Source organism: Montipora capricornis, chromosome 6 (genome assembly GCF_036669925.1).
Source record: "Montipora capricornis isolate CH-2021 chromosome 6, ASM3666992v2, whole genome shotgun sequence".
Taxonomy (NCBI): Eukaryota; Metazoa; Cnidaria; class Anthozoa; order Scleractinia; family Acroporidae; genus Montipora; species Montipora capricornis.
In genome coordinates this window covers 32618129-32631497 of record NC_090888.1, presented here as the reverse complement: position 1 = coordinate 32631497, position 13369 = coordinate 32618129, and the positions used below count along the sequence as shown (strand labels likewise).

Here is a 13369-nt window from a genome sequence, read left to right as displayed (position 1 = left end):
GGACGAACTATCCAGTTTAGTGCGTCTTCGAAGACGCACTAAAGTGGATACTTCGTCCAGACGAATTATGCGTCTTGTGCCCGTCTTTATACCAGACGAATTTTACAGACGCAGAAAAAATGTTTGCCCAAGTTCGTCCCAGATGAATTATGCGTCTCACATAGTTCGTCCTGTTTTTACACTAGATAACATGAGAGACGTATAATTCGTCTGGACGGATTATGCGTCTCATAAAAACGGCCATTCTTCGTGTGCGTACACCGTCAAAATCTCACGCTACGCCCCTGTTTTCCCGCTCTGTTTTGACTGAAGGAAATAAACTGTCTTGTTGCTTTCAACAGAAAATTCTTCACGGTTTTCCATACAAATGGAATTCAAAGCGCCCTATGGTCCTTTCATTTTATTTTAGCGCAGTTTGCACTCGTTGTCCTTGATTTCTGTCGGCAATTTACTCCCATATAAAATATACTCCGTTTCTTCTTCATTTTGCAACCGTATTTAATAGAAAAACTGGAGCGCATTAAGACTTACACATGTATTTTGCCTTTATGGACCCATTTCACCAGAATAATAAATGCTCTTGTTCCGAGATTTTACAACAATGTGCTGGGAATAATGATACCTCAAATATTGACACAGCTGGTTTTGCTCTCCTTACAGGGGGCCCTGATACTAATATCTGGTCGAATACGGTTAAACTGGTAGAAACAACCGGTGAATCATCTAAAATTAAACAAAGCAAAACGTAAGAGTTAGGCCCGGTTGAGATGAGCCGAGTCGAATTCGAATTTAGACTGACCCAAATTAATTGATCCCGGCTGAATTGATTCAGACGCCGAACTTAATTGCGGCAAAATTAATTCACAGAAGCATACCATGACCGAAGAAAATTGCAAAGTTGTAATAATTTCTGCATTTGATTCAGCACACGTAAAGTACGGCGTCTGGATCAAAGCCGCTCCACAGCCGTAATTCCCGGCTAAGCCAGGCGGGAAAAATGGCTTTACAGAGGTTGTAGGCTCGACTTCTGCCCAAGACTCTGAGTAGTTTCTTTTTAAATGTAGTTGTCCGATCTCCTGGGGCCGCATACAAGCCCATTCTACAATTTTGATCAACTTTGGATGCAATTTTTATGGAATGTTTTACCACCAAGAGGGGATGAGGGGAGAGAACACAAATCCCCAAGCTATGCTGTGAAAGTTATTTTGGTCTCGTGCCTATGGTCGTGCAGCCGATGATCAATTGTTGGTTTTAGCTCAAGTGATCAACAGCCATGTTTTTCAACGAAAACAAAAGAAAAAGTTTGCTTAATAATGGAGCTAAATTTCCGGAGGACTTGGTTGGGTGGCTCCAACGTGGCGGCCGTGAAGTTCAGTCAAAGTAGTCGGGCATCATGAACACGGGCTAAATTTAGATTGAAAAAATTAGTCAGAAGAGGCCCAGTGTGTGGTGGATGTGCCCGGGGGGGGGAAACTCCCATATGAAACAGGCGGGGATGCTCGTCGTCTCGCTTAGGGGTGTAAATTTTGGATTTTGGTATCGCTTAGGGTGTTCCGGGCAAAGCGCCAATATTTTAAGCCGCCAAGGTCTCGTTTAGGGTTCCGCGAAGAAACACAGAATTACGTGAAGAGAAACAGAAGTCAAATTTTCCTTTTAAAAACTACTTTTAGATAAAAGCATTCGATGATTATGTCTTTATATCATATGACCATTACAATAAAACAGGAGACAGGATTTTCTAGACTCACCATTCCACAGTATATGAGTAGATTTACTGTTTCCATCAATCAAAGGCGGTTGTGAAAAACTGGGTCGTGGCTTTTGTAAAAAAAAACAATAAATTAACTCAAAGAATGAGTTGACCGGCAACGGTTTCCTTTAAACACTCAATCTAATCATCCAGCTTTCAGGTTGTTGCAGGAAAATTACTGTATTACCAACTAAAAGAAGGGAAGCCGATAAGTATAGAAAATTGTACGAACACGAGTGCATTCCGTGAATTATGGAACCATAATGTTCAAAATTTGAGAACGTTCAAAACGTCATGAGTGACCATTGAAATGCACAAGGAAGTTCATACAATCTTTTATCGACAGTAATTGTTTTGATAAAATACATGCAAGAATCTCTGCATTGCGACTGGCTAAGAGAAACACAGTTTCCTGGTAACTTAGTGCAAAAAAAGGAAACAAAACAAGCATTGTGATTGGTCAACGATCAAAGAAAATGCTCGATAATCTCATCTCGCAATTTCATGTATTTCATTGACTAATCGCATGATTTTTCTCGTGCGATTTGGAATATATGAGCACTCGAAATTTTTTCAGACTACAAATTAACTATGTTCGTCTTTGACAAAAGTTACTGGTGCATATTTATTTCAAATTGCACCTGAAATCATGTGATTACCTATACAAACAAAACAGTGAATAGTGCTTTTCAAAATTGTGATTGTTAACTCGGAGGTGATTAGCACAATACTATTAATCTTCGAACTGCAGGGGAGAAACAGCATGGCTTCTATAGGTTTGGAAAAAATATGACTTGGCGCCAGAAATGGTTTTTAGGCAACTCTAATGTTTTGGCTGGCTTCTCTCTTGATGGGTTGTGTAGCCCATTGGATGTACCCTAAACCTAACCGCCCTAGTCTCCACAAGAAACGGATCAACATTGAACTTGTTTTAAACAGCTACGGAGAAAACACGACGGGTAGCCATGAACCTTAAAGACATCGGTAACATCATGTCCCTCCTGAGCCTTAGAATCATTTGAAGATGCAAGACGCTCAGACCTACAGTTCTACTGTAGTTACATGTACAGCCTTAGATCATCCCTGATGGAGACACTGGTGAGAGTGCTTAAAAGTTGGGTATTGAATGGTAACTTTGTAACTTCGTTAATTATCCTTCAAATCATAGTAGCATTAAACCATGTCCGATTTTCAATTTGGTTGCAATGTGAACCTAAATATCTACCTTAATGCAATGATCTCTTACATGTTCTTACCACGTCTTTTTGTTTTGACATGTTGCCCCCATCAACCTGTGACAATATTGCAGTGGCAGATGAACTCTGTAAAATAATAACAGAAAGATGTTGGTAAGAAAGCAAAAACCAGCACGATTTCATTGGCCCTCTTAAGCAGATCAACCACAAAATCTAAAAAAGGTGTCACAAAAACGGTAACAAAGCTGTAAAAGACTTCTATAAAAATTTTTTAATACTTAGGATAATACGCACACTCTCATTGGTCAATAACTGTGCTTAGATGAGAGTATGTAACACGTCTGGCAACACATAACCAATCAAAATCCGTGTGATGCCAGACGTGTTTTGATTGGTTGTTAGGCAATATGAGCGTGTATCAAGAAAATCTGTTTCAAACAAGAAGTAAAAAAAAAGGCATTTTCCTTGAAGTCATTTCTTGAATTATTTTTGAGAAATATTTCATAAAAGCAATAGAGGACTTTTTTCCCGTGTTTATATACATAGAGGGGGAGTTGCATAACTGTCTAAAATTCTCGCAACTCCACCTTGTGTTTAGATGAGGCTATGTAAACACAGAAAAAGTAGTCTATTGCTAAAGTAATGAACACTGTCTGATGCCAGCAACTTTTTGCATAAGACAAGTCTTGGTGATACTAATGGCAGCAATAAATCACACATTAACCACACAAGAAGGAAAAAGTAAAAGTAATGTGTTCACCTTGTTTGTAGTAAGAGCAAGTTCCTTTGCTTGCACAATTAGCTGGTGGATATCATTCACATGCTGCTTGACAAGCGTAGGGACTGGATTACAACACGCTAACACCCCTTGGGCATCCCTGAAAATTAGCAAAAGCGTGGTGATTACAAAAACAGCAGAGAACAACAACTATATACATTCTACGTCCATACAGGCTGGCTAGGAGATTGGCATCCTCTTTATTGCTGTGCTTGAAGGGGACGGGGAGGCATGAAAGTTCTACTCTTTTTCCCTCTTTCAATGAAAATAGCGACAAAATTCATGATACTATTGTAATATATTGTGATATTTACCTCAGATATCAAGTACTCAAGTTTCTACCTGATCTATATCCCACACCCCCCCACCCCCCCCTCCCTGAGTGAACAACAAATTCTATGACTGAGACCAAATAAAACCATAGAACTAAAAAAACAGTGCATAACAGTTACCTTGGCAAAGTCTCTGAAATCTGGAACATCATGTGGTTGGGAAGAACAAATCTAAAGCAACAAAAAAATAAAAACTAAAAGATCAACTTCATTTCTTGAATAAAACAGTAGAATAAGTGCATTTCAGAGACTCTAGCTGCTGAACTTTTTTACCTTTTGTACTAAAGCAAGTTTTATGACGGCAATTTCAAGTTTTTATGTGATGGTTAATGAAAAAATACGCAATATGCATAATATTATGCATAGCTTTTTTTTAGCTTTGTCACCCTTATCAGTGTTCTAGGTTTATCCCTTGCACCTGAAAGGTTTTTTCTGGTTTCTAAGGCATTTCTAAGGCCAACATGCACTTCCACCTGTTATTAAAGGGGCTGTATCATGACAGCACAGTTTTACCAAACACTCACTCCTACTTGCAACATTACCCCAGAAATTACTTTAAAGCAATTCAACTCAAATTTTCATGACAAAAACATGTCTTTCAAGCATACATGTACATAACTTAAATTACAAACAAAAAAAGAAAAGGAACTTTAATTAAGTGACTAGTCATTCTAGCCTTTGAGCACTAATTGGGGACACTGTAAACTGAACACAACAATTAATGCAAAACAAGTCAAATGTTGGTTTTTGAGGAGAGGGAAAAACCAGAGTACCCAGAGAAAAACCTCCCAGTGCAGAGTAGAGAGCCAAAAAGCTCAACCCACATATGACGACGAGTCTGGGAATCAAACCCAGGTCACAATGGTGGGAGGCGAGTGCTACACGACCCCACAAGCTGCATAGCTTAAATACTTATCGTGTTTAAATAAAGGTTTTACTTACTTACTTACTTACTTACTCTCACCACTGCACCACCCCTACACCCTAAAGATAAACTTTGAAAAACTGTTAGGCTGAACAGTTTTCAAAAAACCACATTCCGATCCATTTTAATCTTCTTCAGTTTTCCCCATCCCTGTATCCTTTTGTATTAATTTCGATGCTTTATTCAAACCTTCTTTCAGTGCTTTAAGTCAGGGGTTTCAATAAAATTTGACGTAGGCAGCTGGTTTAAGTAGAGTAGCCGACTGTATCAACAAGGGGCCTAAGCCCTTCATCAAGTCAGGCATGCTCTCCCAGAAATGTTTGAAATCAGGAAGCTCTGAAATGTGATTTCCAGCGTTCTGGGCACCAAATTGAGTACAAAAGATAACGGGAAATTTCTTATCAACAATGACACTGAGTGTGCAAATTTCTAAACACATTCTTTTGATAATTTCCAGTGAAGAAAGATTTGGAAAACCATTTCAAAAGGAAAATTAACAATATAAACGTTATATGACAGTTCAACAACTTCGTGTCATCATTACTTCCAATTTCAAGCTGCGGTGAACGGCATACTTGAAAGCTTGTGCTGTACGTGCAGATCAACTCTTAAATGTTTGCTATTAACTCTCTCACCCATAACTCTCATCCTCCTCTCGTGCAATCTTGTCTCTCCAAGCATAGAGGAGGCGAAAAGCACAGACCTGTTCAAGAAAAGAAAACTTGAGAAAAAATGCACCTCAAAAATGGTGTAAATCCAAGTTGGGTATTAAACAATGCTATTTAAGAAAAAATTTTCTTGCATGCTGTAATGTATTGAGGACATTTTAAATCAATAATTCATCAAACATACACTGTACTGTAGAAGCACAGTGTCATGATAACCAAATATAATCCAATTAGAGAAACATAATCCTCCCTCCCTTCCTCCACACACTTGGTAATACTATTTGCTACTCAGGTGCATCTAGCTCTAAACACTTGATTGAAATGAATACACTTTCCTTTTCAAATGCTGTTATTAGCATTTCACACGTACATAAAGTGCAATCGTTACTGACTGTTACTGATATTATGCTGTTGACACTTTCCACAATCAGGCATGAACAGTCACACATTAACTGGATCCACTAATTTACAGCTGTATGTCTTCAAAAATGTAGCTTCACTGGTCAAACAAAAGAAATCCTTGGGTAGCTAATTCCAGTGACAAACATAGATTTACCTTAGGCAATAATAACTATTGTTACAATGTAAAATGGAAATAATTATTTTTTCCTTGGATGAGACTACCTGTTCAGTGTTGAATGTCTTCTTGTGTTTCTCCAACACTTTTTGAAAAGATTCACTGGTAAATAATGGCTTCTCGTAGCGCTAAACACAACAAAGCAGTAGAGTTAATAGAAATTTTGCCTATGTGTTTCAACCTCTCCCAATTAAAAGCAGGGAAGTTTTGAAAAAACATAGTTCCAACAGTTATCAATAGTTGTGAATGGGCCATTATGCAATGGGGTGAAGAAAGGTTTCATGTATTAGCACAAGCTTAAATGGCTTGATTAGTAATGGATATCTGCCATCTATTTATTACCTTTCATTCAAAAGGGAATAATTTTGTTAGTACCAGGCAGAAAGAAATACCTACAGCAGCTGTAATCATAACGATTTAATGAATTAGGAACTTTCTCATATTTTGATGCATAAGTTAGTATTGGTAAATGACTTTTTAGCTCTATTTCCTCTTAAACTAGACTCCATTCAGTCCTATTACCATTATCAACAAACTTCTGCTAAGTACACAAAAGAAAGGGAAGAAGTTGTACTTCAAACTTTTGTGATAACATTCAGTGCAAATCAAATCTGACAGTCACCACTATTCTGTTCTAAGGGAACAACCTAAATACAGTTTCTTAACACACCTTTAAGCATACATCTTTACTCCTTGAGTAAACAGACTGCAGCAAGTTGCTGATGGCATTTCCACTTGTAAGTAACTCATTGTGCATACAATCACAAATGTACAGGAGATAGTGTGTGTCCTCTCTTGCATAACGTACCATCTCTGGTGGAAGAGGCCTGGAAATTAACCGCCACAAATTCACTCTTGGGACACAACACACCAACAACAGCTTGACACATTTTAACCCTTTGACGTCCAAACCGGCCTAAACAGGCCAGACTAAGTATTTTACTCTGTCTAACACCAGATGATTTTACTCGTCAATGGGGAACCTCTGGGAGTAAATGGGTTAAAGAAAAATCATCATCATTCCTACACCACTACTTCAGCCACAAAGGGTCCCTTTGTTTTCAATATCCCTTTATCTGTTTTGAAGTTTCATTTCTGATAATTATACAATGACTTTATTTACTTAGATAGATCTCCTCTCAGTCAAATTACCTATTTATCAAGAACACTTAAGAAATTTCATTACACACAAATTTATTTATTTGCTTACACTACAGGCTGAGGAATTTCTGAAATGTCATTGGCTAAAGCCAGTAGTATTTTAGCCAAATTTGAAATACTTACATGTAAAAATTACAGCTTCCATGGAAATGGAAATGTTATTCTTTCTAATTCTGAAACAATGGAAGAAAGATTTCCCAATTGTGGTATTACACAACTGCAAGCACATTTCAAGGAAAACAAGTGTGAATTACTAAGAAAAGCACTGGGCTAAAGAAAAAGGATACAGTCCAGATGTTATTAAGTTATGAAGCCAAGGAACTTGATGAGAAACTAGAGACGTTTTTTGCCGAGGTGAGAAAGAATGATAGTTCGGATTACAAGCCAGACAGTTTGCGGGTAATGCTAGTGTCCCAGGGCCATATTTTAAAGAAAAAAGGCAGCAGCATTTCCATTGCTAAGGACATAGAATTTGTTAACAGCCACAAACAACTTGAAGGAGATGCTAATTTTCATCCATGAACAGGGCTATGGCAAACGCCCATCAACAGCACTGACCACCAAAGATGAAGAACTGTTGTGGTCCAACGGGCTCCTTTGCTAACAGCCACAAAGTACTTGAAGGAAACCCTTGTTTCCTCCATGGTCAGGGCTATGGCAAACGAAGCCATGTATCGACAGCAATGACCACCTAATAAGAAAAACTTTTGTGGTCCAAAGGGCTATTTGGCAACCAGTCACTAAGTCCCTAAAAGCCCAATAAGTGATAAATGCAAGTGTGGTCATGCATTGTAAGCGACAAAGAATGGCGATCCACAGCAATAATTCCTTCATAAAGTCTATGGTTGCTCAAGCAGAGATTGGAGGAAAGAAGCTTACAAACCACAGTGCATGAGAAACAGCAGTGAAGAAACTCAAAGCGGCCAACCAACTTGCTCTGCAATAATTGGCCTCACTGGTCATACCAACAAGCATTCTTTAGCCAATTAGGATGAAAGCAATGAGAATGAGGAAGAGCTGTTTTCCTTAATCATAAGCTCTGATGGTCAGGCAAACACGCTGATGATGAATGACAAGCAGGGAATGATGACAATCAACAACCTTCACGGCCGTCAAGTCAACTTCAACTACCAGCTCACCCAACAGCTTCCTGAACTGAAGAGTGATGCTCGAACAATTCCACAAGCAAAATCAAAACCAGATAATATTATTGTTATATATAACTGACTTTGATTGTTCAAAAACACAGTAACAAACTTTTACTCTTTGAAAGATTTACAGACATTCAAGTGCAGTTTTGTATCACATGTTGTTGTAAAGCCAATCATTTATTCATGTACGTGACTAAATGAATTTATGTGTGTTAAGTACTGAAGTGAGCAATAATTTCACAGCCTGTAGTATAAAACAAAAAATAGTATGGTTTCTGAGGGGTATTTCAGATAAATAGCAGCTCAGGATATTTCAAAACTCACCAAATATCACTCACCGAATTGCAGCTCATGATATTTTGGTGAATTGGGAAATATCACTTGAAATATCACATGATATTATTTTTTATCCCAGATAACCTGAGCTTGATATATATGTTTTGAAATTGCATCCCTTGGAAACTCAAAAAAAATCGGATGGGATTGGAACCCATGACCCCCTCTAAGTGATCTAGTCGGATGCTCCAACCACTGAGCTACTGGAGACTCCATGGTGAGCAAGGGTCCAATTCCCACACTGGTCAGAGCTTTTCTCTGTCCTTGTGTGGGCCCATTTCCATTAGTAGGGCTAATGCTCACATGGTTCATATGGGGTAGAAAACTAGCACTTCACATTACACTCTAGATAATCAGTTACGTCTGTTCAAATATCAGCACTACACGGCCAACGTTTGCAAAAACGTAACCCCTCCTTGTACTTGTACATGTTCATTGCCGTGTCTTTAACATCTTCAGTTCCCACGGCCTGCTCCCATCTGACCTTGTAGCTCAGTCGGTCGAACAGGGGTGATCTAACCTGAAGGTTGTGGGTTCAATTCCCACCGTGGTCAGAGTTTTTCTGTGGCCTTGTGTGGGCCATTTCCATTACTAGGGCTAACGCTCACATGGTTTATATGGGGTAGAAAACTAGCACTTCAAATTACACTCTAATCAGTTAAGTCTGTTCAAATATAAGTGCTACACGGCCAACATTTGCAAAAACGTAATCCCTCCTTGTACTTGTACATGTTCATTGCCGTTACAAAGTCAAATAAAGACAGACAGCACAGCTCATAACTTCATTGCGCAGTCACCTTAATGGGGAAATAGTTTTTCAGTGAGTGATTAATTAATGGGGTCATAGTTTTTCAGTGAGTGATTAATTAATGGCGACATAGTTTTTCAGTGAATGATTGACTCCCAGGGGTTCCCCGTTGAAGAGTAAAATACTCTGGCGTTAGACAGAGTAAAATACTAAGTCTGGCCAGTTTCGGCCGGTTTGGACGTCAAAGGGTTAAAGCATATCTGAGGTCTAAAATTTAACGTGAAGCAAGTTTTTTTCAATGTATATCATTCTCTTCATCATAAAATAAACGGTCATCACTTCTTTCCATCCCTCAAACTGACATTTCCCTTTTTATTCAACTTATACGACGTACAGTCTACTTTAGACTTCAAATCTACTTCAACGAAACAAAGATTTTAAACAAGCTGAGAAGATTCACAATAGGCGAGGCAAAGAGTTGAACCCGGATCGATGGCTTCACCTTGCAGTTTCCGATATCCACTAGACTAACGAGACAACCTCCGGGAAAATCGAATTTGCTAGGGTATTGAAATAGTAGTACCCAGCAAAACAATCAGCGCGGCATAGCTTAGAACCACTATTTCTTGTTGAACTAAAGCTGTAATTCTGCCTGTTTTCATTCTTTCTAGAGCAGTAAGCTTGTCAATATTAACATGGGATATTGCGTCATGTAATTGTTACGAAATGTCCAACGTCAGTTTGAGGGATGGAAATTACTGTTGACCAAAATATACAGGGTGCAGAAAAAATACCAATAATATTAGAGACAGGGACCTTGAGAGTCTGCGTAAAAGTCTGAGATTGATCTTATTCTTTAACAGATTTTTCACAAAAACTGTAAACGTGAACTTCACTTTAACTAAGGCAATTTATTTCAACAAGATCTGCTTGTCCTCCGAGATACACAATGTCAGAGGCCAGACGGACATGTAACGCAAGATGGACCATTATTCTCACAAATAAAAAAAAGGCAAATCAAGTGAATGTTGAGGTAGTTAAAACTTGGTGAACACAAATTAGTGCACTACAAACCTTATTCTCCAGTCAGCCAACTGATACTGCTTATTTGCAGTAACATCACAGAACTTCTTCAGCAGGAATGCCAAAGAGAACCTTTCATAGTTAAGCACTCGAGAAGCCTGGCCTGTGTCAAACATGTTCACCACGTAAATACCAAAGTCTCGCTGCAACCAACCAATGTCCATGTCTGCTCCATGAAAAACCTTAAAGGATAGTGAGAAAATTAACATTTTTTTGCTGGTGAATGTGAAGTGTTCAGCAACAAAGGAAGAAGCACCACCATAATGGAAAGTCACTAACTCAGAAAAAGAAGATGTTCTTAGCCTTTTCACCTTCTTCAGAGACAAAAATACGAGGGCGACAAAGTTATGACGAAAGAATGTTAATGCATTTTGTCAATTATTGTATTATTGAAATGTATTTAGGTACATGTCAAAGAGATAGTTAACGGTGGAGACTTGATTTGCGAGAAGTCTAAGTCAGTGTGTGCTTGTGTAGAACGGACTGACAACTTTGAACAAAGCGACCAATTTTATTTGTAGTGAAACTACATCAAGTGTGAAAGAATTTTGGAAAATCGTGTGATCTGCAGGGTCATTAGGGCTGTTTCAGTTCTTTAGCTGGTTTCATTCTGGTGTTTCGATGGTTTCGAGGGGTTCTGGTGGTTTCATTCCAGTGGTTTCATTTTGGTGTTTCGGGTTTTAGTACACCCCCCTCCAGAAAGAGTTACTCAACAGCAATTTTAACATCATTATGTTGAAGTTATCATAAGTTATAATAACTTAAAAGTTGACTTTCCATGAAATACATGTACTGTACCAATTCAGAATTTAAGTCTGCAAGAGTTAAAAAATTTCAGAGTACAAAGAAAGCAACTTTGTTTCTTTCACATTTAGACGTATATTGCTAAATTATAAGAGCAAAGCAGCATGAAGCAGCTGCACTGCCTTAAAATGATTTATATGTACATTTGATACAGAGACAACACTACAATGTATGAAAGAGAGAAGTGATCCTCACCCTTAGCTGAACAAATTTAGCAATTTTTCACTTCAAATACGTTTTAATGAGTGGTTAATCAGCTGTGAAAATTTCGACCACGTTTGAAAAATCTAAACTGGTTAAAAACAATTCCAACCAAAAAAGCCCTCAGTTTAGTGATTAGGGTTAAGCACTTATTTTTAAAGGTTACAGTGTAGCTTTCATAAAATGTTGGGGACACTGCATGCAAGCATTTTAGCAATTACATGTAAGGTGACACACTCATTTCAACAGTTAGCATTCCAGGTAAAGGATTGGCATGCATTATAGTGACTGGAGTAATCACTTGTTTCCAGTGTTAAGTCTAACATAACTTTTGTCTGGGTTAAGAATATTGCTTGCATACTGTAGCATTAGAGTTGAAGTACAGTTTGTAGGACTACTTTTCATAACCATCATCATCTCTTGCCACTCCATCTCTCGAGCCAATGGCGTGTGGTGTCGTTTTACGACACTACCACATCCATTTTGCAAAATGGACTGTTCACAAGCTGATGTAAAGGAAACGTCTTTAGAACAATTATTTGAAAGTAAGATTGGTGGCACTGCAAAGATTTAATCTTGTTGGAGAAATTTGGTTATCAACTTTGTTTGTTTTGATTGAGACTACATGTACATCAATTCTCCAACTTTAAATTGACTAGATTTGTCAGCTTTCTTTTTACTTTGTTGCACCATTTTGTCATTATATAGTGTATTTAGCATCGTTTTGTCAAGTATTCTTTCATTTGCGCTAGATCATTCTCTTCCATTCCAAGGCTGTGACTGACTTTTTTTTTATAAGTTGGTGTTTGGGCCTCTGCTTGTGCAGAGTTTGTTTCAGTTGTAATCTGCAAGCTTTGTTGTAGCACTTCGCTGAGTGTGCAGTTTCATGCCATAAATTGCTTCACATGGCTTCTCATAATGACAGTGTGGTAGGTTATGTTTCTGGCGAATGAAATTTTACTGAGATTGCTGCACCGATTTGAAACCCTTGTAGCTGTGCTCACTATTAAAGTATCCATGTTCTCCTTGAATGACGTGTTGAATCTTTCAATAAACCCCTTTGTTGTTGGCATTCTTGGGGCCGCATGTTTCAAGATTATCCCATTGTTTCTGAAAAATTTATCAATGCTTTTATTACAAAATTCCTTCCCATTGTTGCAATGTATTTTTTTAGGATATCCATAGATGTGACAGTGTTGCTGGAAGGTGTTCAGTACTTTATTCCCAGATTTAACTGTAAAAGGTTAATGGGCAACATGCTTATTGTAATGATAATACCGGTAATTATTATGTAATATTCATTTCCCAAGTATGGGATTCCTTGCAGTTGCAAGGGCACTTGGAAAAGCCCATCAAGTCAATCTCTACCAAAGAGAGGAATGTTGGAACTTCCATTGGTTGCCAGTGTCACAAAGTGTCCCCTTGCTCTTCTCTCAACTTCAACATCACTTGTGTCTTGGAATACAGACAATTAACGTCACAAAGTGTCCCCCAAATGCAACTTGTCAAGTAACGATAAACAGCTGCATTTAACCTGTAAGCTAAAAATAATGCTAACCTTTACCCTTAACTTATCGTTAGAAATAGGTAGCAAATGCTTAGACATAAAGGGACACTGTGCTGGACGTCAAGATTGCGTACATCAAATAACTTGCATTT

The 13369-nt window shown here is 38.2% G+C and overlaps 1 protein-coding gene across 1 annotated transcript in view; it reads right to left on the bottom strand.

Annotated features, from left to right (window-relative positions):
• Positions 1-13369, bottom strand: part of LOC138051968 (exosome complex component 10-like) — a 41699-nt gene that overhangs the window by 14286 nt on the left and 14044 nt on the right. The window contains exons 10-18 of the mRNA XM_068898311.1: positions 10697-10887; positions 6897-7053; positions 6274-6354; positions 5617-5684; positions 4177-4227; positions 3707-3824; positions 3007-3072; positions 1749-1818; positions 623-723 (exon numbers count right to left, since the gene is read on the bottom strand). Of these exons, the coding sequence (XP_068754412.1) occupies positions 623-723; positions 1749-1818; positions 3007-3072; positions 3707-3824; positions 4177-4227; positions 5617-5684; positions 6274-6354; positions 6897-7053; positions 10697-10887 (903 nt within the window). The remainder of the gene's footprint in view (positions 1-622; positions 724-1748; positions 1819-3006; positions 3073-3706; positions 3825-4176; positions 4228-5616; positions 5685-6273; positions 6355-6896; positions 7054-10696; positions 10888-13369) is intronic.